At 41.3% G+C, this 16,034-nt stretch overlaps 5 protein-coding genes across 5 annotated transcripts; 2 read left to right on the forward strand and 3 right to left on the reverse strand.

The window, feature by feature from the left end:
* The first annotated feature begins 40 nt into the window (after window positions 1–40).
* On the forward strand, window positions 41–2,046 carry LOC101311482 (flavonoid 3'-monooxygenase-like). Its single transcript, XM_004300672.1, has 2 exons — window positions 41–976; window positions 1,327–2,046. The coding sequence occupies exons 1-2, from the start codon at window positions 41–43 to the stop codon at window positions 1,957–1,959; spliced, it is 1,569 nt and encodes a 522-aa protein (XP_004300720.1). The 3' UTR covers window positions 1,960–2,046.
* Window positions 2,047–2,219: 173 nt separating this feature from the next.
* LOC101311766 (21 kDa protein-like) lies at window positions 2,220–2,822 on the reverse strand. Its single transcript, XM_004300673.1, has one exon. It carries the CDS (start codon window positions 2,820–2,822, stop codon window positions 2,220–2,222), a length of 603 nt encoding a protein of 200 aa, XP_004300721.1.
* Window positions 2,823–3,261: 439 nt separating this feature from the next.
* On the reverse strand, window positions 3,262–6,027 carry LOC101298123 (primary amine oxidase-like). The gene is made up of 4 exons (XM_004298639.1): window positions 4,702–6,027; window positions 4,335–4,448; window positions 3,686–4,233; window positions 3,262–3,569 (listed from the first exon to the last, which is right to left on the reverse strand). Exons 1-4 carry the CDS (start codon window positions 6,025–6,027, stop codon window positions 3,359–3,361), a joined length of 2,199 nt encoding a protein of 732 aa, XP_004298687.1. The 3' UTR covers window positions 3,262–3,358.
* An 83-nt stretch (window positions 6,028–6,110) lies between these two features.
* Window positions 6,111–9,592, reverse strand: LOC101298418 (primary amine oxidase-like). Its single transcript, XM_004298640.1, has 4 exons — window positions 8,220–9,592; window positions 7,896–8,009; window positions 6,854–7,401; window positions 6,111–6,740 (listed from the first exon to the last, which is right to left on the reverse strand). Exons 1-4 carry the CDS (start codon window positions 9,534–9,536, stop codon window positions 6,530–6,532), a joined length of 2,190 nt encoding a protein of 729 aa, XP_004298688.1. The 5' UTR covers window positions 9,537–9,592; the 3' UTR covers window positions 6,111–6,529.
* Window positions 9,593–13,603: 4,011 nt separating this feature from the next.
* On the forward strand, window positions 13,604–15,189 carry LOC101298705 (UDP-glucuronate 4-epimerase 3-like). Its single transcript, XM_004298641.1, has one exon. It carries the CDS (start codon window positions 13,604–13,606, stop codon window positions 14,915–14,917), a length of 1,314 nt encoding a protein of 437 aa, XP_004298689.1. The 3' UTR covers window positions 14,918–15,189.
* Window positions 15,190–16,034: the final 845 nt, after the last annotated feature.

Below are 16,034 nucleotides of genomic sequence, written 5' to 3' on the forward strand. Positions count from 1 at the left end.
GCTTAGTAGCTACAGTTGTACGTGCCATATGTGGTCATCAATGTGGGATGCTGGCAGTGAGCTGAAACATGAAGCTCTCACGATCTTCCTCATTATCATGGCACCTGTAAGTTTCTGGTTCCTCCGGACTTGGAATAAGCACTCGAGGAACCCGAAACAAGCTCCATTGCCACCAGGCCCTCATGGTGTTCCACTACTTGGTTACCTTCCGTTTTTAGGTACCAATCTTCACCACCAGTTCACAGACTTGTCAACGGTTTATGGCCCCATTTACAAGCTCCAACTCGGTACCAAACTAGGCATTGTGGTTAGCTCACCATCGCTTGTGAAAGAAGTGGTTCGTGACCAAGACACAATATTTGCCTACCGAGACCTTACTGTCGCAGCACGAATTCTCTCACATGGAGGATCCGATATAGTCTTTGGAACCTACGGTCCAGATTGGAGGAGGTTGCGCAAGGTGCTCGTGAGCCAAATGCTAAGCAAAACCAACCTTGACGGTTGCTATGCTCTGAGAAAAGAAGAGGTTGTCAAGTCAATTAGTCATATTTTTAGTGACAAAATTGGGACCCCAATCGATTTGGGGCAGTTAGCATTTTCGACAACAATCAACATAACCATGCTCATGTTATGGGGTGGGACTCTACAAGGAGAGGAGAGATCTGATGATGTTGGATCCGAGTTTAGAAAGGTGGTGGAAGAAATGATCGAGTTACTTGAGAAACCAAACATCTCGGACTTTTTCCCTGCGCTTTCTAGGTTTGATCTACAGGGAATTGGGAGTCGAGCAAAGAAGCTTCTGTCAGTTACGGAAAACATTTTTGATTCGGCCATCAAAGCGCTGATGAATAAGGCTCCAAATGAGCGAGTGCTAGAAAATGATAAGAAGGGCTTTCTGCAGTTCCTCTTGGAGAACAATAATGATCAAGATAGTGCAACATCGCTTACACTGCAACAAATGAAGGCCTTACTCATGGTATGATATCTACAAATTTCTTTTCAGTTCCATATTTCGTTTGCTTCTAGTTCTATATAACTTGAGGAACAGCTTGGTATGTTTTGACGCTAGGAACACTTTTTCGTGAAAGTATGTTAGGAGTTTATAAAAATTCCACGTAGAAAAACAGCTAGAAGTTCATTATGCATGCTACTTCAAAAGGCACTAAAATTTAAATCAAACTATTCTCAAACTCTTCTAATAGTTCGATCTAATTGTTCTCTAATGCACGTATATGATATATTTTCTTCAATACAGTCTCAAAATGGCCATGCTGTTTTTGTTTAGTTCACCAATTCATTTGCACTCGTATTTACAAAATCTTGCAGGACATTGTGGTGGGAGGAACCGACACCACAGCAATAACTGTAGAATGGACAATGTCTGAGCTTTTGCAGAATCCAGATGAAATGAGAAAAGTCCAAGAAGAACTAACCGAAATTGTGGGGATGAACAACTTGGTTGAAGACTTCCATTTACCGAAATTGCGATATTTGGATGCTGTCATTAAGGAAACCTCCCGATTGCACCCAGCCGGGACACTTCTACCACCGCGCTGTCCAAGCCAATCCACCACTGTTGGTGGCTATCACATTCCCAAAGGTTCCAGGGTTTTTCTGAATGTTTGGTCCATTCATAGAGACCCTAGCGTTTGGGACAATCCCTTGGAATTTAGACCAGGGAGGTTCCTAAACACCGACCCTAACAACAGCTTTGATTACTTGGGCAATAAATTTCAGTATCTTCCATTTGGTTCTGGCAGAAGAATATGTGCTGGAATTCCCTTGGCAGAGAGGATGTTAATCTATGTTTTGGCTTCATTGTTGCATTCATTCGAGTGGAGGTTGCCTGAGGATACAAAGGTTGACTTTTCGGACAGATTCGGGTTTGTGACTAAGAAGGTGACTCCATTGATTGCCATACCAACACCCAGGTTATCTGAATTGAAGCTCTATGCTTAGTTAAACTTTCTTCACTTCACTGTAAACTTGCAGCATGAATTGACTGTTCAATTATAGAATATTACACTTGAATAAACATTATAATAAAAAATATTGGGAATGTATGAAGTGACAGTCCGGGTGTGTCTGATCACTTTCTTTAGAAATTGTCGTTATTCATATATATATACAATGAAAAATAGATAATGAAGACCTCAAATATATACAATGCAGCGCATTAGATGGATGTCATAGCTATTAGCTAGCCAGGCAAATCAAATCTATGTCATGGCAGGTTTAGTTGCTGTGGCATAGTTGTTGATGAGTGTTAAACCGATACTTGTCATACTTTCCAGTTTTCTTATGTTATTGGCGGTATCAGTCTCCACTTGGCCATTCAAGTTATGATCAGCAAAGCCATCCGTGCAAGTGTTCTGATCAGTTAAGGCAGCACTAACCCATGTTTGAACGTTGCTAACTTTCAGCCTAGAATTAGCAGGGTCGGCTATGCTCTCAAATTCGGTTTTGGACCTTTGGAGCTGATTCTCGGTGGACTTGAGCTGCTTCACACAATCACCCATTGCTTGATTCTCCACAGAGGTCAAACCTTTAGTTTCTGTAAGACGTATCACAGTAATTTGAGATTGTTTGATGAGTCCAAGGGTCACAGTGAGGGCGGTAAGAGCCAGTGTTCTGGGGGAGTTCTTGATTTCGGGTGCATACATTTGCAGAGAGTCGTGGCACAAGTCGGGATACCTTGTAGCTTTGCATGATGTTCTTATGTAATCGGTGTTTGAATCAACCGCTGTGCATGGTACTATGTGGTTAGATAATTGCAACATTGCCAACGATAGAACCAATATATGCATGCGATAGCCTTCCATTTCTCTTCTTCGATCTTCTTCTTCTTCCTTTTTCTTTTTCTTTTTTTTAACAAGAAAACTTGAGATCTTGGCTTTGTAAAAGAAATGATCCTCATATATTAAGAAATACTAAGTTTGTTAGTTTGTAGTTACATATGATTCATTGATTCTTCAACAATTGGGTAGGCATCTATCTGGTTGAGAGTGAGTTCCTTATTTTGGTAAATCTAAAACTATATTAACCAGAAATGTAGACAAGTATAGCTTTCTCTAAACAGATAATCACCAGAACCGTTAAAACTAGGAACAAATTGACAAAATAATCAACCATGAGGAGAGACTATCAGACTATGATTACCATATATATAGCTATCCAATATCCAGTTATTAACTGTGTTCTCGATTTAGAAACTTAATTTATATAGAGAAGTTGCTTCTAATATACGAAAATATATAGATTGACAAATAAAATGGAAAAGCTAGGTATGGTTACGTGTGCAGGAATAGCGAAATAAAATTCTACATGCATATGTATAATCAATGTTGAATGGTTACTCTTAGGTTGAAACAACAAGTGAGCAAACAGGCAAATCACTCTCGACATTAGGCGGAGTCCGAAGTATGGGGTTTCTCTCAAAGAAATTTACAGGCTTCAAATCAAAGCTAGATGACACCGTCGGCATTATAGGAAAGTCCTCTTGACATGGTATGTGATGAAACCCTAAAGTGTACCAAATCACAATGTCTTTATTCTCAATTTCTCGATCCCTACAAAATCAACAAAGACATCCAGCTAGAGCTAGTAAATCTAATGTGTCAAGATTATTGTCGTTAAAGACGTTATATATCCATCAATATTTATGCATATAGAGAAGTGGTCTTACCTGTTAGACCACACGGCTAAAGTATCATCTCCATGGCTTTGGTAAGCAAACAACCCACCTGCCCACTTCTCACTCCGATTGTATTGGGTGACCCAGATTTGGTTATTGGTAAAAGCAGCCCTCTTTTGTGGAGGGTCTTCAGGATCAAGCAAACTAGCAGCAGTGGCACCAGGAACCACCTTATACCCGACAGGGTTTCCAACCCGGGTCTTCTTCGACGGATTGATCACATGGAACTCCGACGGGTCATAGAGTTTTAGCTTCACTTGTGCATCCTTCTCTGTTTTCGCCACAGTTCTAGTAGCTATCAAGAAGCTCTTCCTTGGAGACTCATGAGGAGAAGTTTGCTGCCTCTGGAGATTCACTTTAACAAAGGAATTATCAGAACCGTCTACGTCCATATCCAGATAAAATGTTATGTAATGGTCGTGAATAACACCAACAACGTTTTCCGATAACAGTGTGCCGTAGAGATCTTCTCCATCAAAGACTTGGTTCATGTTCTCATAGGGTGTGCCTTTAACCATCAAAATGCCACTAAGTCCAACCTATAGTATCATAATTCCTATCAATTTGGCTTGTAATGCAGATAGCATATATGGTTCTATACCAATATTATTCCTTTTGTAGGTGCATCATAAGCACTAACCTTCACTCTGATTAGTCCGTCCGTTTGGAACTCCCAGTCGACGATATAGTCATAGTTACCAACTGATGCTGCCATTCTAACCACTAGTGTCACCTTTGGCCTCACTTCCCTCACCTGTCACAATCATTTAATTGTTAAACCAGGGTTTCATATCCAACCAACGAATTGAGACAAATGATGAAACAATATTGCCTTCACGCACTCAAATCACTCAAGCACATTATATGGGACCAATGTCTAAGTCCAAAATCTAAAAGCACAAGATATAGAGGGAGTATGGAGGGAGTGCCGCAGTGGGATCTGAAATCTATCATAGTTAACTACTTCGTTAGTCGAAAAATTACTTGGGACTCAAGTACATTATTACCTCCATCCCCGTTATCAGACTCTCTGTATGGCGCCACCCGATATCCCCGCCGTAGCTCTCAAACACGCAAATCATGTCCGATCGGACATAAGGCGTTCCATCGGATGTGGCAAACACACCATCGATAAAATAAGCGTTACGCGGGCAATCATTAAGCGGGTCAAGAGGCATGGCTTGCAACCCAAACCCGTATTCACCCGCATCCATATAAGTCTTGAAGTACCATCCATCACTAGGATCCATATAAGGCACAAAGAGCTCCGAGGGAAACCCTTTGTACATCACATCCCTCAAGTCACCGGTATCCGGGTCTCGGACCCTAGCTTGGGATATGATCACGCCCGCCCTAGCATCGGGTTTCACATGAAATTCCCAGTTTGCCCATTTTACCAAGTGACCATCCTCCACGGTGAAACTTGGACCTTTTGGTTGCTCAATGGAAATGGGATTCACTAGCCGGATCACTCGCCTGAGCTCTTGGCTGGTGGAGTATCTGTAGTCCGTGTTGGTGGCCTTCGGAATCGGAATGTTCCCGCCCTTGTCGGAAATCTCCACCACTTGTTTGGCGTCCAAGTCAACAAGCACGGTCAACCCTTCGATTGGCCTCATGTAGAAGTTCACAGTGTCCTTCATGGAGAAGCACTGTACCTTAATCAACCTCCTCCTGTTCTTCTCGTACTCATCGAACCACCCCGACGAAATCGGCAAACACGCAAGGTCCGCCAGATCAACGCCGCGCTGGATGATCGTGCGGTTGAACTTGGCGCTCGCAAGTGGGACCAAGCTCGCCGCGGTGATTTCCTCGATGGTCAGCATGGGATAGCCGGAGTGGTTTCCGGTCTGGTGTTCGGAAACCTCGCCCGTGGCAAGGTCAATGGTCATCACGTGCGTCTTCCCGGCGGCACGTGAGATGACGGAGGCCTTTCTGGGAAACAAGGGGTCGCCCTTTTTCCATCGGAGGACGAGAGGCTTGTCGGGTTCTTTGAGCTCGATGGAGTGGAGCGCGTAGGCTGAGGAGTTGAAGAGAGCGTGGGAGGAGAGGATGGTTCGGATTTTGTTGAGTTCTTGGACTGTGAGGGGGTCGAGAGGGTGGTGGGGAGTGTCGGAGGCGTGGTTGCGGTTGCGGTGGTTTTTGTCTACGACGTGGTTGTTTGGCGGTTTGGACTGAAAGTGGTATTTGGAGGCGCACCATGCTGAGTTGGTGGTGCAGTCGAGAAGGTCAGTCACGTATGGTGGCGCATAAGGGAGGTGACCGAAAGTGAAGAGGAGGAGAAGCCCGACGCAGAGGGATAGAAAGAAGAAGCTGAAAAAGTTACGGGATTCCATGACCAGACAGAGTAGACTGAGTAGTGCAAATTTATGCGTTAGAGCTTAGAACAAATAAAAAAAAATAGAACTAAATTACATTGACTACATATTTGAATTATATTTTCTGGATGATATCTCATGAAGCAAATCAAACACCGTATAAAACAAAGATGCATGTTTGATATTTTATTTTGATTTTTAATTTACAGAAAAGGGCACAGATCATTGGAACCTTTGAGTCAATTTTCACCAGCTAGCTAGCTAGCTACCTCTTGCAAAATACAGATCGCATTAGTTCGATGACTTCGATCATCAATACAATTTCAACTAGTTAAGCTAATATATTACTTGCTGACACCTAGTGATTCTTTTATTTTTGGAACACCTAGCTTTCCTACAAGTTGTGATTCCATATCAACCAAGCATAGAAAGCTTCAACCAGAATATCCCAGATATAGCTTATGCAAAGCCAACGTCATTGAAATCAAATTCCACCGGGAAACATCCATTCCTCCGCTAATTAAGCTGCAGCAGCAACCACGCAGACAGGCAGATCCGTCTCAACATTAGGCGGAGTCCGAAGTATGGGATTGCTCTCAAAGAAATTTACAGGCTTCAGATCAAAACTAGCCGACACTGTAGGCATTATGGGGAAATCTTCTTGACATGGTATGTGATGAAACCCTAATGTGTACCAAACCACAATGTCCTTATTCTCAATTTCTCGATCCCTACATATTCATTCAATGAAGCCAATTAGTAGATTTGTTTTAGTTTCAAGTTGGTTAATAATAATTTACAGAGTAATCAGTAAATATGATGCACGTAAAGTTGTATGATGTACCTGTTGGACCAGACGGCTAGGGTATCTTCACCTTGGCTCTGGTAGACGAACAATCCACCGGCCCACTGCTCGCTCCGGTTGTACTGTGTAACCCATATCTGATTGTTCGTGAAAGCACCCCTCTTTTGGGGAGGATCATCAAGATCAAGCAAGCTAGCAGCAGTGCCACCGGGAACTACCTTATACCCGACCGGGTTTCCAACTCGGGTCTTTTTTGAAGGGTTGATCACATGGAACTCGGACGGGTCATAGAGTTTTAGCTTAACTTGTGCATCCTTCTCCGTTTTAGCCACATTTCTAGTAGCTTTCAAGAAGCTTTTTCTTGGCGACTCACTAGGAGAGTTTTGTTCCCTTTGGAGATTCACTTTCACAAATGAATTATCAGAGCCGTCGACGTCCATATCAAGATGAAATGTGATGTAGTGATCATGAATAACTCCTATTACGTTTTCGGATAGAAGTGTGCCATAGAGACTTTCTTGGCCAGAGACTTGGTTCACGTTCTGATAAGGTGTGCCTTTCACCATCAAAATCCCACTTAGTCCAACCTGTGTAAATTTCAGAGATATTATCAAATACTAATTTGACACCGATATTAATGGGGAAGAAAAAGTCAATGCTTCAATTTGACACCGATTTTAATGGGAAAGCAAAAGTCAATGTTTCAAGCAATTTTTCTTCCCTAACTCCAACAGATTCTTCATTTTGGAGATTTCATGATCATTCCCTAAATCATTCTATCAAATTATAGAGTTTGCTACAGATATGAGGAATTTGGGTTTCTCTCTCCTCACATTTCCAATTTTAGAGAAAATTTTAGGGAATCTGTTAGAGCAAAACACTTAAAATTTTTTCTAAAATCGAGAAAATCGAGAAAATAGGAAAACTGTTGGAAATGCTATAACATAAGCACCTATTGCAGATTTGGAATTTAGACCTTTATGCTAAAAGCCTTTATTATCAATTTTTAATGAAGTAAATCAAACCCTTTTCCAACAAAAAAAAAAAAAAAAAAAAAAAAAAAACTAAGATGATCACTGACCTTAATTCTTATTAGTCCATCTGTTTGGAACTCCCAGTCCACAATATAGTCATAGTTAGCAACTGATGCTGCCATTCTGACCACTAATGTTACCTTCGGCCTCACTTCTCTAACCTGTAAAAAACCAGACATTTGGGTCATATAATTCATAGATCAATAATTCCACACACATTTGGTTATGGGGCATGTACTCCACAATGGATGATTTTCATATCTAGGATGCTCCGCAATCTATTAGAGATCGATGTGAACAGAAACATTTCTACTATTACATGAACATGATTAGATTTATGTCACATTATTCGATCCAATTAAGTTACTTACCTCCATTCCTGTTATGGGACTCTCTGTGTGGCGCCACCCGATATCACCTGCATAGCTCTCGAAAATGCATATCATATTTGATCGGACATAAGGTGTTCCGTCGGCCGCCACAAATACCCCGTCCATATAATGGGCGTTACGCGGGCAATCATTAAGGGGTTCGAGAGGCATAGATTGCAACCCGAACCCGTATTCGCCCGCGTCCATATAAGTCTTGAAGTACCAAGCATCAGTAGGGTCCATGTAAGGCACAAACAACTCCGAGGTGAACCCTTTGTACATGACGTCCCTCAACACTCCGGTATCGGGGTCTCGGACCTTAGCCCGAGACACGATCACGCCCGCCCTCGCGTCAGGCTTCACATGAAATTCCCAATTTGCCCACTTGACTAAGTGATCATCCTCCACCGTAAAACTCGGACCCTTGGGCTGCTCTATTGATATTGGCTTTAGTAGCTTGATTACTTGGTTGTGCTTCTGAGCCGAGAACCTATAGTCCGTGTTGGCAGCGTTTGGTATCGGAATGTTCGCGCCTTTATCTGAAATCTCCACGACTTGTTTGGTGTCCAAGTCAAGCAGCACGGTCAAGCCTTCGATAGGCCTCATGTAGAAGTTCACCGTATCTTTCATGGAGTAGCACTGCACCTTAATCAGCCTCCTGTTCTCCTCCGTCTTACCGTACCACCCCGTTGAAATCGGCAGGCAAGCCAGGTCGGTCAGATCAACCCCTCGCTCGATAATCGTCCGGTTAAAAGTCGCGTCCGCCAGAGGCGCCCAAGTGGCCGTGGTCATGTCCTCCATCGTCATCATGGGATAACCGGAGTGGGAACCTGTCTGGTGCACGATCACCACGCTGGTGGCCAAGTCGACGGTAAGCACGTGCGACTCACCTTTCACACGTGCAACGACGGAGGCCTTCCGCGGGAGCAGCGGGTCGCCCTTGTTCCATGTCAGGACGAGAGGCTTCTCCGGCTCCTCGAGCTCGATGGAGTGAAGAGCGTAGCCAGCGGATGTTGAGAAGATTGGGTGAGAGGAGAGGATGGTTCTGATTTTGTTGAGTTCTTGGACTGTGAGAGGGTCGAGAGGGTGGTGGGGCGTGTCGGAGGCGTGGTCGCGGAGGCGCGTGGGACTGTTGCGGCGGTTCTTGAGGTGAGTTGGTTGCTTGGATTGGAAGCGGTTCTTGGAGGTGCACCATGCAGAGTTGGTGGCGCAGTCGAGGAGGTCCGGCCCGGAAGGGAGGTGAGACCAAGTGAAGAGGAGGCCGAGGGCGAAAAAGAGGGAGAGAAAGATGAGGCGGAAGAAGTTTGGGGTTTCCATATGGTGGAGTCACTGTTTCAGAGCTTCGAGTGTGTTTTTGAGTGGTGATCGTAGATGACAGAAGGTTAAGGGCTGGTGGGTATCACATAGGGAGAGATAAGGGTGAGGAGAGAAAGATTCCAAGTAGAAGGAGAGTGCAGGACACTGTTGGTGAGACTGAACAATGATAGAGAGCGACACATGTGCATGATGACCTAAACCAGTAAACCTAAACCTTTCTTTTTCATGGCTGCCCGGCTCTGGGGAGTGGGGACTCTATTGAGATTCACGACGATATTTAGTATTCACTATTGTTGTCTTTTATTTCATAAAGGACGTGCACGACTATAGGGAGAATCAAATGGCAAGAGTATCTTGTTTAATTAATTAGAGCATCTTTTCCCAATATTTATCCGGGAACCAAAAATCAAAATCTCTAAAAAAAAAATTTCTCTAACTCCAACAGCTTTTCATATTTTAAAGAATTTAACATTTATTACTACAATTAAATATTCTACATCATTTTTAATTATAACAAAAAATAAATATTTTATATCTTATTATAACAATAAAACACTCAATAATATATTTTATATTGTTTTCTTCTCATTGGAGCGTGTGAAGGATTTATGACAAAGTTGATTTCGATAATTTGGGGAAGGAAGGTCTTGTTGCAAATTTAGGGAATGAGTGTTTTTCTTTCTTCTCTATCCCTATTTTAAGGAAATATGAGGAAGTTGATGGACCTAAAAATAGCTTTATATAATTATATTCTCTAAAATTAAGAAATTCAATAAAATAGGAAAGCTGTTAGAGATACTCTTACGTTGTAATTTACTTGGTTATTAATTAAATTAGGGGAAACAGAAAGTCGACTTGCTTATGATAACAAATTAAGAAATGTTTTAACAGGAAACTATGTCCAAACTCCAAACTACGTACCAGTAGCCGGATATTAAGTAAATATCAAGACAATCAATTATATATATATCTGAAATGTCTTACATACTATATCAAGTATATATACATCATCGATCCGATCATAAAATTAAAGCAATGAGATTCGGATATTCGGCACTCTTTCAAATTCGATCAATCCCAACCTATAGAACCTGAATTATTTGATACTAAGAAACAAGTCGTTATCAAAATCGATCGTATCAATTCGAAGTCGTGGGAAAAGACGAGAGAGGTTGAGCAATCACAGACGCACCCAGCAAAGTAATCAAAGAGTGTAACCAAGATACTCTATAGCCCATCTTTTCAATATATTAAAGGATCCTAGGAGTGGAAGTGGTCGATCAATATCTTTCTTTGCTTTGTTGCAAAAGACTTCTTAACTTGAACGAGTATTGGACATGCAAAAGTTTAATAAAGTAGCTAGCAGGGGAAGTGATCGTCTCCACTCTCCGGTCCACTAGGGCACTCTCACCCTTTAATTAGGCCGCAAGAGATTATTAATATACAGATCGAATTCATGCTGTGAAACACCGATCAGATCAGAACTGGTGATGAAAGGGATCCGAGTTAGGTGAATTAAAGATGAAACTTCACGGAAGTGAAAAGTAACAAACAAGAAACAAAAGTTCACAAGATTGGGCGGTGAATATGAACATGTGAGTAATCATAGTATTGATTATTTTCTCCTACAAGACGTGAATGTGACTTTACAAAAACAAAAGACAAAGCTACATGCCATTCTTGGTTCATGCATCACTTGTATATATTACAGCCAGATATTGGCAGAGCTAACTATTTGAGAATCCGATCTTCACCCAATAGGTAATTTATGCAGACAAATCAAGTTGTGTTTGATTCCATATTAAATTATGGTCTCGTTTTGTCTTCATGATCATCCACAAATTAAAATTTCAGAAATTTAAATTTGTGGTTTTGCGTCTTATCAATTATTTTTATAATAACAAAGCAGATTTATAAACTTACATATTTGATCGATCGTATGCTAAATTTTCATACTCTGTTTTGATTCGCTAATAAATTATCTATGAAATTACATATGATCTAAACCATCTAACAAGTCAAACATGTAATATAAAACAACACTTAGACATGTTAGCGAGCTATCTAGCAGCCTAGATCTATAGTTTCATTAGATCAAACTATGAAAATTATTGTCAAAGCTAGTAAGCAAGAATTCATTTCGACAGTGATCACTTGAATCGATATCGATCTATTTGAGCTAGGTTTTGAGATTTTATATATTAAGATGAAATCATGAAACTAAAAGAGTGTTTGAGATGTGTGTGGAGATCGATCATGTATACTAATTGTATACAACACTAACTGCTCGAGTGATTACTCATGTCTTCGACTAGAATCTTCATGATGATTGTTTTCATAAAAGTGAATTAGGTGAGCTCCTGTTCTTCTTTTGTGTGGTTGATCAATTAAATTACGAAACATGACAACCTAACTTAGATTACAAAACAAGACATCTCAATTGCATGCACATGTTTATAAGAACTATATCTTGCCTTCTTCCCAAGCCTCATCGATCCCATTCATGTTCATGTTCAAGAGAGTACGTACTACTGTTAATGGTGCATACGTTTTTGAAACTAGATTAAATGACAAAAATTAATTTAGAGCTTAATCTAGGTGACAACTTTCATTCGTACTTATCACTAGAATTTAAATTGATTAGGTAAACTAAATAAGTAAAAAGTCAGGTCTAATCAAAATTCAAAACAATATATCATTCATTGAATCATTGCTAATTAAGAACTACAACCATGATTCACAATATGTAATTTTCATACAGCTACTAGCTAATGAAGAATTAATTACGGGTATGAGCAATTGTCATAAATATTTCTACCGAATTATTGGAATGGTTTATTCCAATCAATCATTTTAAAATGAAGGAAGACAGTCCTAGTTCGTTCAACTACATAGTGTGAGAATAATTTAAACACTCGTTTGGTTTAACCGTAAAGAAGAATGGTTTATTTGTCTATCTCATGAGAAAAGAAATAAAGTAAATGAATATTTAGAAAAACTTTTAGTTCCGATAGTTGGTAACAAAAAGAAAGTTATCTATATAGCTATTAAAAAGTTTATGATAATGCAATAAAATGATATGCTGTGAAAAATAAATGTAAGAAAATAAATGAGGAGGTGATTCTTTTTGAAGTTTAAAGGGAACAATTAACTTCCCCCCTACAATCGAACGAAATAAGTTTCATTTCCTAATTCTCACTTGCCGCAAACCAAACGCAGCCTAAAAGAAACTTTGTGCACAAGTAAACCATCTATGTACTTGCATAGTATCGAGAAAAAAACTGTTGTGTAAACTGTAATAACCAATCTAGTAAATTTTGAACAAATACGTCAACATATTACGTTTTTAAAACAAGCGCTTTGTTTAGAACTCAACACAAAAATGTGACCGCATTCTGGTAGTTTTCACATGAGTTGGATCGGAGAAGTTGTTCCAACTTATGTCTTGAAGCGGCTGAAAATTTCATGCACTGAACTATGACTAGGTTTCCAAACATGGCAAGTATATATGGTTTAGATCTTATGGTGAAATTATAAAGAAAAGATATGATCGAGCTGGGATATGCCTGTTTTAATCATTTTAGTTTTGGAAAATAACAAAACTATTGAACTTGAACAAAATTTGAATGAATCTAGGTATAGTAACAACGTACCTCACCAAATCTGCCTTCGTCGTTTTTGTTTTGCCCATGTTCTGCGAGATTTTACCTCTGAAAGAAAATCATTCCACAATTAATAATATGATTTAACATTAAAGAGGGGTGGATAATAGAGAAGAAGAAGGTCAAATGCAGGTCAGAAAGTCCAAACGCACCAAACCAATTAACATAATACCCGGCATATCCTCCACCCTCCTCCCTTAATTTGGCAAATTTCCTGTACCCAGATTTCCAGAATTTCCCTCTAACCAACCCACCCCTTTATATAAACCCTCCTCCCCTCTCTCTCTCCAAACCCACTTCCCAAAACCCCTTATTTCAATTCCAATTTCAATTCAATCACGCCCAATTCCAATTCCCCAAACTCTAATTTCCCCAAAACTAAAGTTAGGGTTTTTACAGGACCAAATGTCACAGCTGAAGCCAATTTCGCACCTTGACAACATACCCTCCACCCCCGGAAAGTTCAAGCTGGAGAAATCCCAACCCTACATTCACCGCCTCCGGTTCCACGCGTCGCTCTCCAAGCTCACCCTCTGGTCCTCCTTCTTCCTCGTCTTCATTCTCTTCTACTACGTCCTCTCCCCTCCGTCGCCGTCGCTCCCTTCCCGCCGCGCCCTCAACGACTCCTCCTGGGGCGGCCCCGATTGGGAGAAGCGCGTCACCCGCTCCGCCAGAACCTCCCCTCATGGCCTCACCGTCCTCGTCACCGGCGCCGCCGGCTTCGTCGGCACCCACGTCTCCATGGCCCTCAAGCGCCGCGGCGACGGCGTCCTCGGAATCGACAATTTCAACCACTACTACGACCCCCGCCTGAAGCGCGATCGCCAGAAGCTTCTCGAACGCAACGGCGTGTTCGTCGTGGAAGGGGACATAAACGACGCGCCGTTGCTCAGGAAGCTCTTCGACGTCGTGCCGTTTACTCACGTGATGCACCTGGCGGCTCAGGCCGGGGTTCGTTACGCAATGCAGAACCCGGGGAGTTATGTCCACAGCAACATTGCCGGGTTTGTGAGTCTTCTTGAAGTTTGCAAATCGGTGAATCCGCAGCCGGCGATTGTCTGGGCCTCGTCGAGTTCGGTTTATGGGCTCAATTCCAAGGTGCCCTTTTCGGAGAAGGACAGGACTGACCAGCCGGCCAGTCTTTATGCCGCTACAAAGAAGGCTGGAGAGGAGATTGCTCATACTTACAATCACATTTACGGCCTTTCGATTACTGGCTTGAGGTTCTTCACTGTTTACGGGCCGTGGGGGAGGCCTGACATGGCTTACTTTTTCTTCACTAAGGATATTCTGAAAGGGAAGCCGATTACGATCTTTGAAGCCCCTGGACATGGCTCTGTGGCCAGAGATTTTACCTACATTGATGACATTGTGAAGGGTTGTGTGGCGTCGTTGGATACAGCCAAGAAGAGTACAGGGAGCGGTGGGAAGAAGAAGGGTCCTGCGCAGTTGAGGGTGATCAATTTGGGAAACACATCGCCTGTGCCGGTGAGTAATCTTGTGAGCATTTTGGAGAAGCATTTGAAGGTTAAGGCGAAAAGGAAGGTGTTGCCAATGCCGAGGAATGGGGATGTGAGATTCACACATGCCAATATAAGCTTAGCACACAAGGAGCTCAGGTACAAGCCTACCACTGATTTGGAGACAGGGCTGAAGAAGTTTGTCAAGTGGTACCTCACTCATTACTCGGGGTCTAAGAAGAAGATTAGTGCCTGGTGAATCTTCTGTCTCATGTCGTGCTTTTGAGTCACTGTAATTGTTGTTATCATTCATTTATATTTGTCTCCAACCATTTTGCACTCTTGGCACAATCGAGTTATCACAATAGTCACCAGAAGATGGATATTGTTCTGTGTTTGTTGGTTGAAGACTTTCTGTTGCTGCGCATACTTGAGTTGTACCAAGAACAAACACTGGAGGCAAACCATAATGTTTTTCCACACGCTGCTTCCTTTTTCCTTTAGGATGTCCATTTTTAGTGTTTGCTGTACAGCCCTTGACTCATAGAACAAAGGAATTTGCTGATTTTGGTGGACTTAATTTTTATTTTTAAATAATTCAAATAAATTGACATTTATGCATTTGGGAATTTGAAATGTTAAATTAGTTCTTGGCATTCAGTAGTTGTCTGCAGAGAATTGGTTATTGCATCGTGTTGTGGTTCTGCTATGGAGATGATGGTTTTTTCATGTGATACTGTTGTGTTCTTGATGCATAATTCCACCTTATATCAACATACTATTGAAAATGTTTTGTAGTTTATAGTGATATTATATTTACCCTCTCATTGGCATGGATCTAGTTTTGATTCTTTGGCTATGCTGGAGCTCATGCAAATATGGTACTGTGTTCTGGTCCCTTTGGTGCATTCATATCATATTGTTGTTGATCTATAGGAAAATGGTCATGAGTTTCTCTTTGGCACGGCTTGTTTTGCTAATTCATTCTGGTATTTGCTTTCTGTGTTTTAGCAGTTGGCTGCTGTTTTATGGTTCTTCCCTCTTGTAGAATGCATTTCATTAGGCATTAGGATTTTCTTTTCTCTTGTTAGTTATCTGTATTCTGGTCCTGCCACTTGATTAAATGAAACTCCTAAATATTGATCATAGTTTATAAATACTGATGAGAAGTATAGGCAGTCTTTGGTGCAGTTATTTTAGCTGATCTCTCAATTGATTTCTTCTTTTCCCATGAAATCATTTGCAAGTGATCTGTCATGTATTATAATTTTGGGAAGGAGGGTATTTGGGAACCTCTTATGTAGAGGAGAGGCATGACTGCCAACTAAAACATGCTTCTGCCATCTTTCTTTAATTAAAGTGGCATACTTGTAGTA

The sequence above is a fragment of the Fragaria vesca genome, linkage group LG5 (assembly GCF_000184155.1).
Source record: "Fragaria vesca subsp. vesca linkage group LG5, FraVesHawaii_1.0, whole genome shotgun sequence".
Classification (NCBI taxonomy): Eukaryota; Viridiplantae; Streptophyta; class Magnoliopsida; order Rosales; family Rosaceae; genus Fragaria; species Fragaria vesca.